Genomic DNA, 16,355 nt, shown 5'->3' with positions numbered 1-16,355 from the left:
CGTTCTTAGGTGTTAATAAGCAGAGATTCATTCTGTTCCCTGACAGGTTGTCCTTATGCTGCCAATAATCCAGAAGATAACTGCAGAAGAAAAAAATCCAACTCTGAAACTCATTGAATTGAGGTGGGGGTTCATGTTTTGCTTTGCTTTTCAAGTTTAAAAACAGATGCATGCAACGTCAAGGTTCTAATGCCTTGGCAGAGCCTCCACAGTGGCCTGTAGGACAAATTAAAAAGGAGGTCATCACAGGCTCCTTGAAGAAGGGGTCTTTAGACATGCAGGTAACTTTACTATTTAAAATGTGCCTTCTTCCACATTCATTTATTGGCCATGCTCCAAATCTCATGCTCTTTTACAAATCATTTCACTCCTTACCTATTCCTCCCACTTAAGGCTAAATGGTTAATGTATATCCCATTCCTACAGCAAAAAGGTTTGGGTTTGATTAGTATTTCAGCAGTACCACTGAATAAGTGAGGTGAATTAAAAAACATCTTCACAATCATAGAATGACAAAATAGTTTGGTTTGGAAGGGGCCTTTAAAGGTCATCTAGTCCAAGCCCCCTGCAATGAACAGAGACATTTTCAACTAGATCAAGTTGCTCAGAGTCTGGTCCAGTCTGACTTTGAATGTTTCCAGGGTGAGACATCCACCACCTCTTTGGGCAACCTGTTCCAGCGCTTTAACACCTTCATTGTAAAAAACTTCCTTGTATCTAATCTAAACCGATCCTCCTTCAGTTTAAAAACATTCCCCCTTGTCCTATCACAACAGGCCCTCCTGAAGTCTGTCCCCATCTTTTAGACCCCCTTTAGATACTGGAAGGCTGCAGCGTCACCCCGAAACCTTCTCTTCTACAGGCTGAACAAACCCATCTCTCTCAGTCTGTCTCGATAGGAGAGGTGCTCCATCCCTCTAATCATCTTGGTGGCCCTCTTCTGGGCCCACTCCAACAGCTCCATGTCTTTCCTGTGCTGAAAACGCCAGAGCTGGATGCAATACTCCAGGTGGGGGCCTCACAACAGCAATATTAAGGATTTATCTAAAGGATTTACCCACAGGTCCTGAAGGCTTAATTCTTCTCTGTCACAAAAAATAGTATGCTACTAAACTGGAAGCAATTACGATACAAACTACTTTAGGGTCCCTGAAGAGAAGCAGAATGGCTGAGAACCATGTTGGAGCCAACCAACTTTCCTCAGAGATCAAGTCAACACTAGCCTATCCATGAATTACTTGAGTCTACAGATTAAGAAGCATTCTTCTTACCTCCCCTTTCCCTGTAGAGCATGCACAGGTGCTTAATAAGTATCAGAGATACAAAAGTCTATATTTGCTGTTTTTTATAAATGAACATTTTAAATAGTCATTATTATAGCTAAAAAAAAAATAATCAATCACCACTACTTAACACTAATTGAAAGATCTTTTTCATTCACTTAATATTCCTTTCTTTTTATAAACTTCTATTCAAATTAATTTACTAAAGTCCCCATGAAAAACTCCAACTTCTAAGAAGTTCAGTAAGAACACAAGAGATGAAGGTGTCATGACATTAATAGGAATCTCATTATGAAGACCAGTTGTCAAACCCAGAGCACTAATTAGTAGACAGCAAGGGGAAAAAAATATGCTCTCTTTAATATACTGCAAATTTCAAACAGTATAGAAAGATTTTGAAAGTCTCAGAAATTTTTCATTTGGAGTTTATTCCTTCTAAGGAGCTGAATGAAAGTGATGTCTTTTACCAATGACATTTAGCAGCATAAAGGGAATAATGACATCATTTTCACACCTGACATTAAATGTGTTTAAGTAGATGAAACTGCTTGCTTTCCACTCAAGTTATCAAACATTTACAAGATACTGTAAAATAAAAACCATGCTACCCTCTTACTCTCAAAAATGCTTTCCAGATCAGAAATACAAACCCTGTGGGATGAGGTTGGGATGTTAACACAGTTGAGAATTTTTTGACCCCAGGAGGAACTACAGAATTTCTTGCCAGAAATTAGGTGGTTATTGTAAGACTGGGTTCAAAAACAGAATAATGACACCAAAGTAAGAAAAATACATTAACCATTCTTACTAGAAACAGACTAAACCAAAAAATAAATAAAAATTGTGGGGAGCCACAGAATGTTCCACGTGATGATATTTCATGAACTGTATTCCCAACAAACATGCCATGTCCTTATATATTTCTTTAACTGTTCACTGCTGGCTACTGTTGTAGATCCAGATGTCTGTTTTCATGCTCTCATGAGACATCCTCCCCAACAGTTCCAACTCAGGACAAAATTAGAACTACTGTTCAACCACTCTAATTTAGCTATAGCATAAGTAGGACTGATCGCCACAACAGTTGTACCCTGGACACCTGTTAAAGTTAATAAAAGCTGCAGAGGAAGGCAAAGTTTAGCCAAAAGTGATTGTTTTCCCCATTAACTATTCTTAAATGTACTACTTCCTTTGAAGAACAAGCAATTACAGTTAAGATTTATTGATTTCATAATTCCACTTAGAGAACTAAATTTAAAATAAACGAGCCCCAAGAAAGTTCAGTATTCTATGAAGCGGATGTTTAAATAATCTGACTACCTGATATCTCTATGCACTATTCATAGTGAAAGGATTTGTTAAACTCAAAACGTGAGGTACCATCTTCTGAAAGTAATTCTGAGTCAAACAAGAAGCTGAGATGGTTAGTTCTGGAGAGTGACACTAAAACTGCTGTGAAAAATAGAAAAAAAAGAAAGAAGAAAACTTGCTACAGGTGCATCAGTCTGAAAGAAGAGCTACTGATGTACCTTGATGTATGAGGGCTTGGCTTACCATGGAACTTCAAATCCCATAGACTGTTTCTTTCCAGATACTGTCATTTTGGTAATTTTTGGCACAATTTCAGATTCCATTCTGGCTGATTCGGAATCCCTCGTTTTCCCTAGTAACAGACAAAAAGGAAGTTTGAACTTAAGGTTGCAACTAACAGGTGTTTATAAAGTTTAACAACTCACATTACTTCTCTCCAAACCAAAGACAGTAGTCTTTCATGATCAACTCTCACATTTCAGTGTCTTACTTACATATATTAAATAATTATTCAAAATTATCTACAGTTATATCCATTGTGAAAATCTCATCTCTATCTCCAAGCATTCACGTGACACACCATTCAAGAGCTTTACTCACAGCAGTTCTGCAGGGTGCCAGAAGCATTTCATGCAATATGAGGATGAAAAAATACTTTGCAGCTGCTCACTAGATGATTAGGTTAATTCTTATTTATAGTTTTTCTTTTGCCTTAACATTGTTAAGCCTGAAGGCTATTGTAAAACAGAAAATATGTCTATCTCAGCCATGTGTGGGCTACAAGGCCTTCCCTGAAACCTAGAAACTGACTTGCCTTGTACTGAATTACATTGAAGAAAAGAAGCAATACTCCAAAGCTAGCTAATTTAAAAGTTATTTAGAAATAATTACAAGAATCAAGTAACTTAATTACTTTAAGGTATTAACTTTTACCATAACGTAAATGAAAACACAATTACAGTAAGGTTCATTCTTAATTTTGTGAAACTACAGTTTCACAACTAATAGCACTACAGTGCTATTAGTTTCTTATCAAGCTGTAAAAAAAAAATATTTACTCTGCAGAGGAGTTGTTTATGTAAAAGAAGTAAACTAGGTCCTTTCTTTCCACAATTCCCTCTTTAATATGTTAGGATCCCTTCTTCCTTCAAGAAAAAGACTTTCAGCTTTACAGTGTGAGTGACAGCAGCTGCACCTTGTCTGAAGAATGTTACATACATGAGAAAGCAACACAATAACCTGAATTCAGAAGCAAGTTTTAAACAAGCTTCAACTACAGATGTATCTGAAAACTAGAAAAATGACACTACTCTTCCAGTAGTAGACCAGTTCAGATACTCAAGAGCCAAGTGAATATCAAGTTACTCCTGATACTATATTTTAGATATACTATATTAGGATGAACTGTTTAGAGTCATTTGGTTCTACTCATTTAGGTTAACTCTTTACTGCATTTTTATGTATGACAGCTACACCTTTAAACCACAAAATCATACAAGTTTGCAGGTTACATAAAAAGTTGCAGTCAAAGCTGCTGAAGATTTCAGGTAAGGAAACAGAATCCCACAGACATCTACAACAGCAAACAAAAAAAGATCTTGTGCAACTTTTTCAAAACAATCACACTACAGATGGAGGAGACATTTTTATTTATCTGATGACTTGGTCTTCATCTCCCTCATTTCTCTTATCTGCTGATATTTATATGCCACCTGCAGATCTCTGAAAGAAGTAATCTATGTGTTTTATTAACAGGTCCATACAAATTACACCGTAAATAAGGAACAAAAGTAAGAGAAATAAAGGCAACAGTACAAAGCATGACTTATAAGAATCACAAATTATGTAACTGAAAAACAAATATTAATATTCAGAATATCAAATTTTCACTGGACAGGGACTACTAGTTAAGCACAAAGATTTTGTTTCATCTTCAAGCTGCTAAATAGATCACGTATAGGATTTTTTTAATAAGTAGTTAAACACTTCAATCATGGTAAAAATTACATTACTCTTGTTGCCAACTTGGTATGGTTTTTTCCTCTTCAATTCTAACAATTTTCAAGCAAATCACTTTAAGTTAACAGGTAAACATGAAAGCTTTACTTCTCATTTGAAAGCTGAATTACAGTTATTTCTCAAAAAATACCATGTTTGAGATCTGGCTGCAAGGAACTAATAATTACAAAAAACACAACTAAATTGAAACGAGATCAGTTGAAAGAAACCAAAATAACAATTCATATTATGTCAAAATAACCTGTAATCTGTTGATCCAAAAATCAAAAGTTTTACAAAATACATCTTCTCTAATCGATTTCAAAATTAAGCTTCAATCTGTACAATTAATGTTGGACTGTTTATTACTGACCCAAAGTTAAACTGTACACGGAGACAAAATACATTCCACTAATGGAGTATTTGACACAGAAAATAAACTTAAAACTAGAATTTAGTCAAAAGAAGATACAAAACTAAAGTTACAAAGAGTAAGACAAAGTAAAATAATTGTCCATTGACACTGACAGTATGGGTGGGTGTTTTATTCAGTTTTATAAGTAACGATAACAATGATAATTAATCAATTAATTAAATACTAAAGCACAGGTGGAATGAGGAAGCAGACTGGGATCATATAAAGATAAACCAAACCATAATAAGATAATCCTATAATGGACATTCAAACAGATGCAAAGACAAGGCAAGAATTATTAGCAACACTACTGATAGGAGTGTCAAATACAATTTTCTGATTTCAATGTTTTTATAACCAAGTACAGAAAAATCAAGCTGCACATTTGAGATAAAGACCAAGTCTTTATTTTATGCACTACAGGCGCCATTAAAGATTAATAATTATGGGCTTCATTACAAAGGACAGGAGGCTGAGAAATGAATATACTTTACTATCTAATCTATAGGGAACCGGAGAAAACTGTATGATAAATTCTTATCTGTTTTAGCAGGCAAAGCAAAAGCTATTTGGCACTTAAAAAATTGCATGCAGATCCTTAAGTTGCACCTTGGAACTAAAAGGAAGTCAATGCACAAAGCTGATATAATTCTTAAAACACTTCTTAATCAACAAGCAGGGTATCCTATGGCAAGTGAAGTGCACTACAAACCCAGAAAAAGTGTAGAAGCAGTAATCTCAATCTGATTAGGACAAAAGCAACTCTGAGGAAAATTAACCTTTGAAGGGAAAGGAAAACATGGGTTAAATTTTTGCCAAGAAGGGCTTCATAAAGTTCTTCATGCCTACTGCCATTTGGACATTCTCAAACACATTCCTAAGTAATTCAATGGCAATATATTACCTAAATCAAGAGTACACGTAAAATTAAAATGAAGACAGATACATCTTTGTAAACTCCAAAAGAAGCCCCAGTGCCTCCTTGGTACATTTCGCTACTCTAGTATTGCAAAAAGTAAATATATGTGTGGAACCTACAAGTAAATGCATGGTGTCAAATTGCAGAGCAAGAGATTTAACTGAAGAGGATATGTCATAAAACCCCTGGCAATTCACTAACTTAACATTATGAAAATTTTAAAAGTTTCCTTCCATGAAAACACATAGGATATATTTATAAATTATAGAAATGTAAAAAAGGCTTGTCAGCATGATAGTTCTCACAATTCAGAATGTTTAAAACCCCAAACTTCTAGTCTATTTTAAGCAAAGCAGCTTTCAGACAGACAGACTGCACTGACATCAGAGTACCTAGACTAAATCGTACTGCAGCCACAAGTCAAACACAATTACAAAACAAAATATGCACTGATGAACCTTGTCACAGTATTAAATTAGGATAAGCCTAACACTAAGGGAACAGACAGACCTGCAGTGCCATTACTCCAATACAACTGGAGTGCAGCACCCTGACAAAGCTCTCTTCTATTATTCTTTGTTTTTACCTCTCCTATGACTGCCAGTCGGTCTTCTGACTGCAGCCTTTTGACTTAGTCAAAAAGTATTACTAATGACACTTGCTGTAACTTCAAAATTATTAAAAGTACAACCCCAAAATCTGATGGCACAATAAAGTATCTGCAGGCTGATAAAAGGATACAGATACACAGATATGGAGGAAGGAAGTAAAACATAGGGACAGTCTTTAAAAATTAAGAGTCTCCCTGGATGTTCAAGCTAGAAGAGTAAAGTATCTAGATATACTCAGCCACCTTCCTTTACTGTAAGCAACTCCCTTTGGATTTCTTTGGTAAAGTCAGTTGTAAGGAGTACCTGTAAAAGATCTATACAAACAAATCAAAAGATTGCTATGGCTACTTTATCAAACATTACTGGCTTGATACATTCTTTTTTCAGTTTTGTTCATATATATACTTAACATTGGAAGTAATCTGAAGATAGAAACTGATCTTTTCTCTAATTCTGTTGGAGGTATGGAAGGTTTCAGTACATGAAAGTGTTGACTGATGGTCTAGTCTGTTCCCAGGTAGTTTAAAGATGAATAAAAATAGAAGTCTGTTTAAACAGCCACTATCTCAAGAAAGACATGTTGATACCAGATGAAATAGGGATATTAGTATACTTGGAGAAATGCATGCAAACACTGGGTATTTAAATCCACACTAGCTTTGTTCAGATGACCATACCTTTCCACAACAGAACGAAAACGCCATAGTTTTCAATTCCCATACACAGAGGCTTCTGCTCCCAACTTGTCTTCCCCTCATCAAACTGTAAATTGGCACTGAAACTTGAAATTCAACTACACCACTGCACAGAGAAGCCTGTTTCTGCTAAGATGAACCAGAATTTTTCATGTGCCTGAATTGAGCTTGAAAAGCAAAGACGAATGTCAACAAGTCAGTGATGTCTCCAGTCCATGCTTTTTCAGACGGCAATCCCACTTAAATAAATTCATGCCTACTCATAAAACAACTACTAGGGGTGTATCAGCAATGGCAAAGGATCAAACCTTCAAGGGAATTATGTTCTTATTAGCTGTGACCAGATGCCAGTTAGTTTCTCTTTAAAGCTTTAAGTCATTTACATGCTTTTGACATTTTTACTTGGTTTATATTGTTCTTCTGTTTTTTCAAAAGTGGCATGCACACCTAAAGCCATATTTTGAATGGGGCTGAGGATCCTAGATTCCACTGATTCTTAATAAACAGAACTACACTTACTTAAGCAGGTTCTCCTAATGCTGCCTAAACCAGCACTGCCATGAAAAAAATATACATGTAATACCATGCTTTCTAATCTAGAAGATATGGTTTGCATCCCTTCCTCTGCTACAGACTTTCTATATAACCACAAGCAAGCCACTTAACACCTCTGTCTACTGATTATACAGCAACAGCCACCAACTGTATAAAAGAAAACAGACAGTGCACTTGTTTTGTACTGGTTTTGTGCACCATGTCATGAGCTTGTTCCAAGTATGTTTAATGACTCACTGTTTAAAAAAAAAAAATATTTTTTGTATGCAGTACTGGCAGTCCAACTATTGAGTGGAACAACAGAAGACATAGTTTCTATCTGAAAAGCAGAGTTAATAGCTGAGGCTCCTCTCAAGATCATACTCCCCTTCCTATATGCTGCACTATTATTTTAAACTAATTTTAAGGCCCTACAATTGTGAAAATATTTCAAATATGGACTCACATGAGTGAGTCAACCAGATGTAGGTGCCTGCCTGACAACACAAAATTTCACGCTCAGAAGTAGGTATCACCTGTTTGCCCACATACATCTGGGTTTATATTAACATCTAACACATCCATCATGTAACAAGCCACCTGAAAAATTTCAAATTGTTTACATTCTTCTATTTATGTTATAAAACTCATCAGTTTCTAGCCTTTCATTAAAACTTTTAATTTGCCTTAAAAACAGTAAATTTTTTTTTCTCTTTAAATTACACAGCACACTGGAAAAAATAACATGAGATAATATTGAAATTTGTCCCGTTAGAGAGATATGCTACTGAAAAGAATATATTTTGGTTTTATAATTCAACTAAATTATTTGATACTCCTGAATTCCACAAAATATACAAAATATAGTGGCAACTTGCAGTTTAGTTAAGTTTGCACTGGGATGCAGCACAGTGGGTCATCAGTGGCAGTGGTACTGGGTATTAGTATTATCATCACATCACAGTGCCAAGAATATTAGAAGTCCAGGACTCTCAACTACGCACTACCAGTACATAAGAGACTAGGGAACTTAGAACATCCCAGATTTCCTAAGTTTACAGTTTGCTAACCTTTAAAACATTCTGCCTGCACATAACTTGCCGTGCATCATCCCTGTAGCCCATCAATTAAATTTCTTTGGATGTAACAGCAGAGACAAAGCCTGCTGCATGTGTGAGAACTTCAACACAGAATTCCTTCCATATGCAAACTTCAGTATTTAAAGTATACTGGTTCAAAATATCCATTTTTAGGAAAATGTATGACATTATACTACTATGAACCATGATATACAAATGGATGCTACTGAATATCCACAGCACTTATGAAAATAATGCAACAGTCCAAAATAACAGAAAAGGCAACTTGCTAAGTCACCCCTTAGTGATGAGCCACGGCCATTATACTGATACTACTGAAAACAATTCTCCAAACAAGAACACTGAACTTTTTCTTTTTAAAAGAAAGGTTATTTCCTAATAGAAACCACAGTCAGGGGCTTTCCAGGTAACTTTGTCTTGTTGTTATAACTATTACCTTCTCTGCGAAGTTTCAGATGGTGAATATGACTTTTTTTTTTTCCCATGAAATTGGCAGTAGGCATTTGCACTGAAAAATGCTGAAAATAAAAATGTCTACTTGCACCTAACTAAAAGAATTTTTTGTTTTGTTCCTAAGGTTTGATACAGCAGGAGGGAAGAAGGACACAACAGGTGGTGATATTCCTGAGTATCTCCATCATGGGCCACTTTCCTGTGACCCACAAAACACCAACAGCACAACTTGCTTCCCCAAGACTGAAGTTCCAGAAACAGTTTGCTTCACTACATGCAGCTGCAACAACTGGATGTGCAGCAGGCACAGTCAAAAGGGCCTGGCAGCCTTGCCTGTTAGACCCAGCAGGCACTTCTCACTTCTCTGGCTTTACTTTCAATGCTTGCAACTTTCAGTAAGTTGAAATCTCTAGTCCAAAAAATAATTTGTTCAAGTGAGGTTCCTGCCTGGGGCCTTATTTTCCTGCTAGACAGAGAGAACAGGGAAATTGGAAGATAAAAGACAGCAAATTATCGAAAATGCCACCTAAATAAAGTTATTTGCATAAATGAAATCCTTCAAGTGATCTTTTCACATTCTGAAAACCCACTCAATTTGGCCTTAGAAAAGTTTGCACACACTCTTACAGCTGAAGTTTTAAAATCTAAATCCCAGAAATACTTCATCAACCTTCAATATGTAGCTACTGTGACTAATTTTGTCCAGGCTGGACACGATTGCATCACCTGAGTGAAAATTCTGCCACTCCTGTCGTCTCCATAGTTTCCTTCCACATAAACAAACTGGTATAAATTTGCCTTGGATAAATCACAAAAATAAACAAAACTGGGGTGCAAGAGAAGAAAAACAACCATATGGTGAGCATTGGCAAGCAGCAAGACACACAGACTATCAAGGACACACAAGGATTTCAAGAATGAAAATCAATAAAGCAGAGAAGTTGCAATGAGAGCTACAATGACAATAAAAAAAAAAAAAGACAATACTAGTGAACAACCTAACCTGGGAAAATACTGCATGTAAAGAGAGGGAGAAAGTAAGAGGCCACATACTCAGTGAAAAGTTACATGCAGAGCTAAACATGAACAAAGGAAACAAAAGAAGATCAGAACTGAAAGCGAATGCAAATTACAACTGGAAAAGAGCAAACATGGAAAATAATAATGGCTAATGATTGGAAAATAGGTAGGAAACTGGGAGTGGCTAGATAAGGAGTTTAAAATTACAAAGTAGAGAAAGTGGAACTGCAATAACAAATTTGGAATGACATGGTGAAATATTGTGTTTAAGACACAAACAGGAATTCAATAAAAAAAAACTTGAACATGACTTAATAAGTTAGAGGGTAAGAAGGACACAGATACTGACATTCGATCAGGCTGAAGTGGATGGGGTGGAATGTGTTATAACAAGGCAACACATTTTCTTCCTGCCTGAAACATTTCTGGAGCCTCACCATGTCTCTTGCCATCAATACTTTGTCCCTACCTGAAGACGAATGATACAGAATACAGCACTCAGTTACTGTTGTGTGCTCTTGGTCTTCTTACCTGAAACAAACACCTTCTAATGGACATTTTCTGGCCATCAGGACTTATTCAAATTACGCAGTCAAACCTGCAAGTAGCACAAAATTAATTTCACCTGTCAAAAGCTACTTTTTCTCTGTGACTCCGTACTGCAATTGTTCCACTGAATGGTGTACATTTAATTTAGAATATCTAGTGCTGCCACAGAAACCCAGTGTTTCATAGAACAGTGTATATATACATATAATATAAATTTTTATATAAAAAGGTTGTGCTGATCTCTATTGCAACTGTGAGCCTTCAGTGTTTTCACAACTTAAACTCGCATCTCTCAATATTTGGACGCTTAATAGGGCATGTATGTTTTTATGAAATTATGTTTAAGCAACGCACGACAACAAAGGGATGCATAGACCAGTTCTGTATGTAGACCATCGGTCTTTCCAGAAACAGATAATTGGTCTGGTTTACATTCACAGTTAATCTACTAGAGGAAAGAAAGGCACTGTCACTATAGTAAAACTCTCAAGATTTCCAGTTTCACTAAACCACCACCTCCCATGTAAAAGATCGGAGACCTGCTGTACAGAAAGACAGACTGGAGGGGTGGTGACTGTTTTCTTCTAGAGATTACCCAAACATCAGCTGTCTCCTTTCGATGTTTCTAATACGTAAATGCTTAAAGGTCCAATAGGAATTCACAACAATCAAAACAGTGACTTTCTCATCCATCAAAGTTTTTCAAAACAATGTCCCTGTGGTATTTCTCACGCTACTGCTCATAGTTAAATGGACTAAAATCCAGTCCCTCACACAATTTAACTCAGCACAACTCATCCTGTAACTACTGAAACCTTATTGTGGGAGGTGTATTGCTTCGCACTCTAGCAATGCCAACAATACCCCTTCTAAATCCATAACTGAAGGTAAAACCTCCTGTAAAATTTTATTACACTTTTGCAGTTGTTCTGTTACAGCACCTTTACTCTCCGCCACATACACAACCATAGGTCGTTGGTTGTGTTTCCTAACTCAACGAATTTTTCTTAAATGACTGTGAATTTTCTTTCACTGAGATTTAGAAAAAGCTCGGTCTGATATTTCTGAAGTGCAACTTCCTACCATAAATGGTCAGGTAAAAAGCAGAGTCAGCACAATGGGGAAGATAACCCTAAAAAGATATCCCCTTTACCCAGTCATTTAATTGACCAGAATACAGAGTCCATGCAAATTACCAGAATTTCTGTTAAAAACTTGGCCCAAAATGAGTATGTAAAACTGAAAGTACAATATGTACATTCTATTAAAATTATATCGAATTTCCAAAAATAACAGACAGCAATTTCAGGTCGAATTCTTAACTAAAGCTCTAATGCCAGAGGATGGTGCTATTTGCCTGCACATCATCCAAGTAATTCAGAAACAACATGATGCCTTTTACACGTTGACACAATTACATTCCTGTTGACTGTATTGAGGAGCACAAGGCATTTTACAAAAGAAAGCTTTCCTGATCTACGACTTCTATTTATGCACCAAAATCACTTCAGTATGAAACAGAAGTTTAAATATAAGAACTGTGAATATGAAAAACATATCAAACTGACAGTATTTAAATAGTAAAATCATCTTGCATTTGTTTAACTTTTCCATAACCATTCTGCAAATTTTCTCCAGAAACTTAACAAGGTGGCCTTTTAAAGGTGTAGAAGAAAAAAATGTATTTATTAATCACATATGATTAAGAATGTTGAAGCCGCAAATATTTTTAGCATTTTTAAGTCCCAGAAAAGTGTATTTTACAAAATTTTAGTGTAGTGAGAACTTCTAGGTAAGACTAGCTAAAACTTTATTTAATTCAAATTTAGGTTCTCTGAATTCCCAACTCTCCCACTCTGCTGGTGACATTACAATCATACTAGTTTCTGATTAGGCCAGAGAGCTGACATAGCTGTGGGAGAATTAATCAATTTTTGTCTTAAAATTCAGTCAACTTTGAAAGTCTTCACTTGTCCATGCATCCGCTTTTTCTGGTTCTCTGCAAAGCTAGTCCTGTATAAGAAAAATAGATCCACTCAATGCCCTTCCATGGTTTCAGGGGCATTTCAGTGAAAATTGCAATGTCACAGCATAAGCCGCATTTCAGTGGAAGATTTGTGGCTTCAGAGCACCAAAAACCTAATCATATATCAGCTGTTGAAAAAAGCAGCTCAGGGGCTTATGTAAGATGTGATTTTAAAGAATCAAATGTATTCATCAGATTGAGTATGGTTTAAAAGAAAGAAAAAAAAAAGAAGGTCCAGCAGTACAGCAATTACTGATAATACTAGATATACACAAACACCCCTCACTTACTGTAAATTGAATTCATGAGTACAAGTACTCACTAACTGAATTGACTTTTGCATTTCTGCTTGCAAGGATATGGTAATTAAATAGCAAATCCTCAGAAATGTTCCCTTTTAGTTTGTGGGGGTTTTCCCTTAAGAAGACAAAAAAATAGACATACTCTACTTACATATTTTACAAAAAGTCAGCCAAATATTCCCATTTTGAAAGCTTTACCTATAATGAAGATGAAAGGAAATTACAGTATTTATTACAATTTCATTAAAGACAGAAGGAATGGTGGTATGGGACTGCCAACAGAAATGGAACCAGAAAGATGGAAACACATGCTGTGGAACAGTTCAAGGGGTTTTACTTTGGTTGCTATAAAACTGACTTCTTGATCATCCTTGCCATGCTCACCATCTCCTACTCAACAGAGATGGAGACATTTTACCAAGTTAGGGCACTTCTCTGGGATCTAGTAAAACTAAGTACTAAAACAAAGTCCTCACTATAACTGACAGAAACTGGATGATATGTATATGATTCACACCACAGTAAATGTTCAGACTTTTGACATTTTTTGAGAGCTTTTTTTTTCTTTGCACTTAGACAAGCCACAACCTTCCAATTAAAAAGCACTTCACTATAGACTACTAATCAGCTTTAGGTGTGAGCCTCAGCTCAAAACCAACCATCTTTGTGTTCACTATTTGCTCATATAGAGAACTCAAAGATCTAGCTTGCATTTGTGCTAGAAATACTTCAATGCCAGTTAAATTCTACAGTCCATAGCCACAGCAGAGATTGGAACTCAAAAAGCGTCATTTCAGGACACTGCACTGCTTTCATTAAGGCAGAAAACGGCTACTGAAGAAAAAGATACTAAGGTACAAAGATGAATAAAGTTATAGAACTTTTTCTTCTGAAACATAAATAAGACTCTAAATATTCATAGTATAAAAGCAACATACCAAAGAGTATTACAACTCTCCATACTGAAAACTACAATTACATAAAAGAACACAAACAAAAAACCCATTGCTGACAAAAAACCACTCTAATACAGTGATAACAAGTGGGCAATTTCAAATCTCAAAATAAAAATCATTAAAAGATATTATTATTTTGACCAAATAAATTAGACACAGTCATTTCCCAAACAGTCACAGAACAATGTTTAGTGTTTGTGTTTCTTGATCTTGAGCAATTTTAATAAATTGAGGAAAATGACAAGGAAAAAGACCATTACCCAGAATGGAAATGATGCTGGAAGGCAGGCTCCAATGAGAATGAAACCAGTAAGACACAAGACTAACATTCTAACAAGCTTGCCTGTTTTGCAGAAAAAATTGTGTTTTATGCAAGACAGCGCAACACCTTTTACTCTGGAAGGAAAAAAAAAAACAAAAAACCCAACTTCAAAAGGAACAAGAATAAGAAGTGAAATAGGAACTACCATGTTACATTTAATAGATGCTCTCACTTTTTAAGGCAATCAATCAGAACAGGGTCTGCCCATGTGCCCCCAAGACAACGGGAATTTTCTTCAGAGCAAGTATTTGTAGGTGTGCCCATAAAGACTATATGTAAGATAAGCAGCTAACTACTGTAAATAAAATTTGTAAAGAAAACAGCTCACATGAACTAATAAGACAGCTGAATGATGGAAAAAGTACCTCTGACAGGTGACGAGTCCCAGTACAGAAGAACTCCCAGACCCAGGAGATAATAAGCCCCTAAAAACCAGAGCTGTAATCAAAGATGGAGGATAGAGTAGGAGAGATGGTATTTATAGTTTTACAACACAGAATAGCTCAAAGGTACTGTTAATTTGAAAATCCTACCTCTTTTGGTATTCCAACTAGTCTCTTAATAACCAAAACTGAAGCAGGTACTGAAAATGTATAACTTTGTAAAAAGCTAAATGATACATAACTGAGTTTATTTTAAAAAACTGTGAACCTTTAACAGTTAAATACATGCATTTAAGAGCCACCTGAACAATTACTCTGAAGAGAAAAATGTTAAAGGTTCAGATTCTTACCAATCAGAAAGAATAAATGCTAAAAGGACAAACTGGAAACAAAAGGCATTAAAAATACATTGTTCTTTGTACATGTAAATTAAGTTAAACATTTCGCACAATTTGGTCAAAGGAAATATGCTGAGTGAACATACACCTTTTATAGTACTTGTTTTACTAGGACTGAATGTAAAATAATGAAGCAAAACATAGACAATTAACAAAACCAAGCAAAATAATTAACAAGGTGCTGTTTTTCCTTCTGTTTTTTCCTCCAAATTAGACACTAATACTGATAAACCTGCTCTTCCCCTCCTTAACTGTTCCAAGATTTCAGACTAATGTCTTACGCCATTAGTTCAATTTTGCGTTATTTCTCAACAACAAAATATGAAGTTGGTATAAAAAAAAATAAGTAACTGTTCTTCAATATCACAGTTCTTCAATAGAAATTTCAGAAATGCTAATTAAAGTTTTAACACTTTTTCTTATATCAGTCTAAGATAGTTTTAAAAAAATTAGATTTATAAATTATTTCTAGGTAGATGGGACAGTTAAAGTACGCTGGAGGCATTCAATTTTAAAAATATAACACCAGGAGAAAACACTTAAGATTTCCTCCTTCTAGCTGAATTTTGTTTTCAGTGTTCTTACAGCATGAAACCAAAGGTTGTAGGTGCACCATCAAGTGTTTCTACAATATGCTCACAACCTATAATTCAATACTAAAAATTACACTTTACAATGTCCTATTATTTAGCAAGGTGCTCTCCCTATTTTTTATAATAGATACCACTTAAAATCAGAACATATTCCCATCATCATCCAGTCTTACTCCCCTCCTTAATGCTATTTTCCACTCATGGGAGAACATCAGAAGAAAAACAAAGGGAAATGAGGCTCCAAGTTCAGTCACATTCTTATCTACTAGTTTTTGGTACTATGTCCTTAACAACGGGGTACATGAAGATGTGTTATCCACATGCGACTGCTCTCTGTGGGAAGAGACTTTGACTGGTCATAAGTATTCTAATGAACCAGCATTTAATTCTACCTTAATATTGGCATTCGAAGCTCAGTTTTTCTGATATAATTAGCTACATCACCACTATCAGCTCTTGCTGACAGACTTTCCAGACATTCCTGTGC

At 35.6% G+C, this 16,355-nt stretch overlaps 1 protein-coding gene across 3 annotated transcripts in view; it reads right to left on the bottom strand.

The window, feature by feature from the left end:
• The window catches only part of LOC103757699 (HBS1-like protein), a 52,467-nt gene that overhangs the window by 22,756 nt on the left and 13,356 nt on the right, over positions 1-16,355 (bottom strand). For 2 of the 3 annotated variants that reach the window (XM_025895682.1, XM_025895683.1), the window contains exon 2: positions 2,838-2,946. In XM_025895682.1, the coding sequence (XP_025751467.1) occupies positions 2,838-2,917 (80 nt within the window). In that variant the 5' untranslated portion in view covers positions 2,918-2,946. Of the gene's footprint in view, positions 1-2,837; positions 2,947-10,870; positions 10,918-16,355 lie in introns of those variants that run through there. The other variant, XM_025895681.1, reaches the window with a different exon arrangement.

This window comes from Manacus vitellinus, unplaced genomic scaffold, assembly GCF_001715985.3.
Source record: "Manacus vitellinus isolate BGI_N305 unplaced genomic scaffold, ASM171598v3 scaffold_4_pilon, whole genome shotgun sequence".
Lineage (NCBI taxonomy): Eukaryota > Metazoa > Chordata > Aves > Passeriformes > Pipridae > Manacus > Manacus vitellinus.
This window is presented reverse-complemented; position numbering and strand designations above follow the sequence as displayed.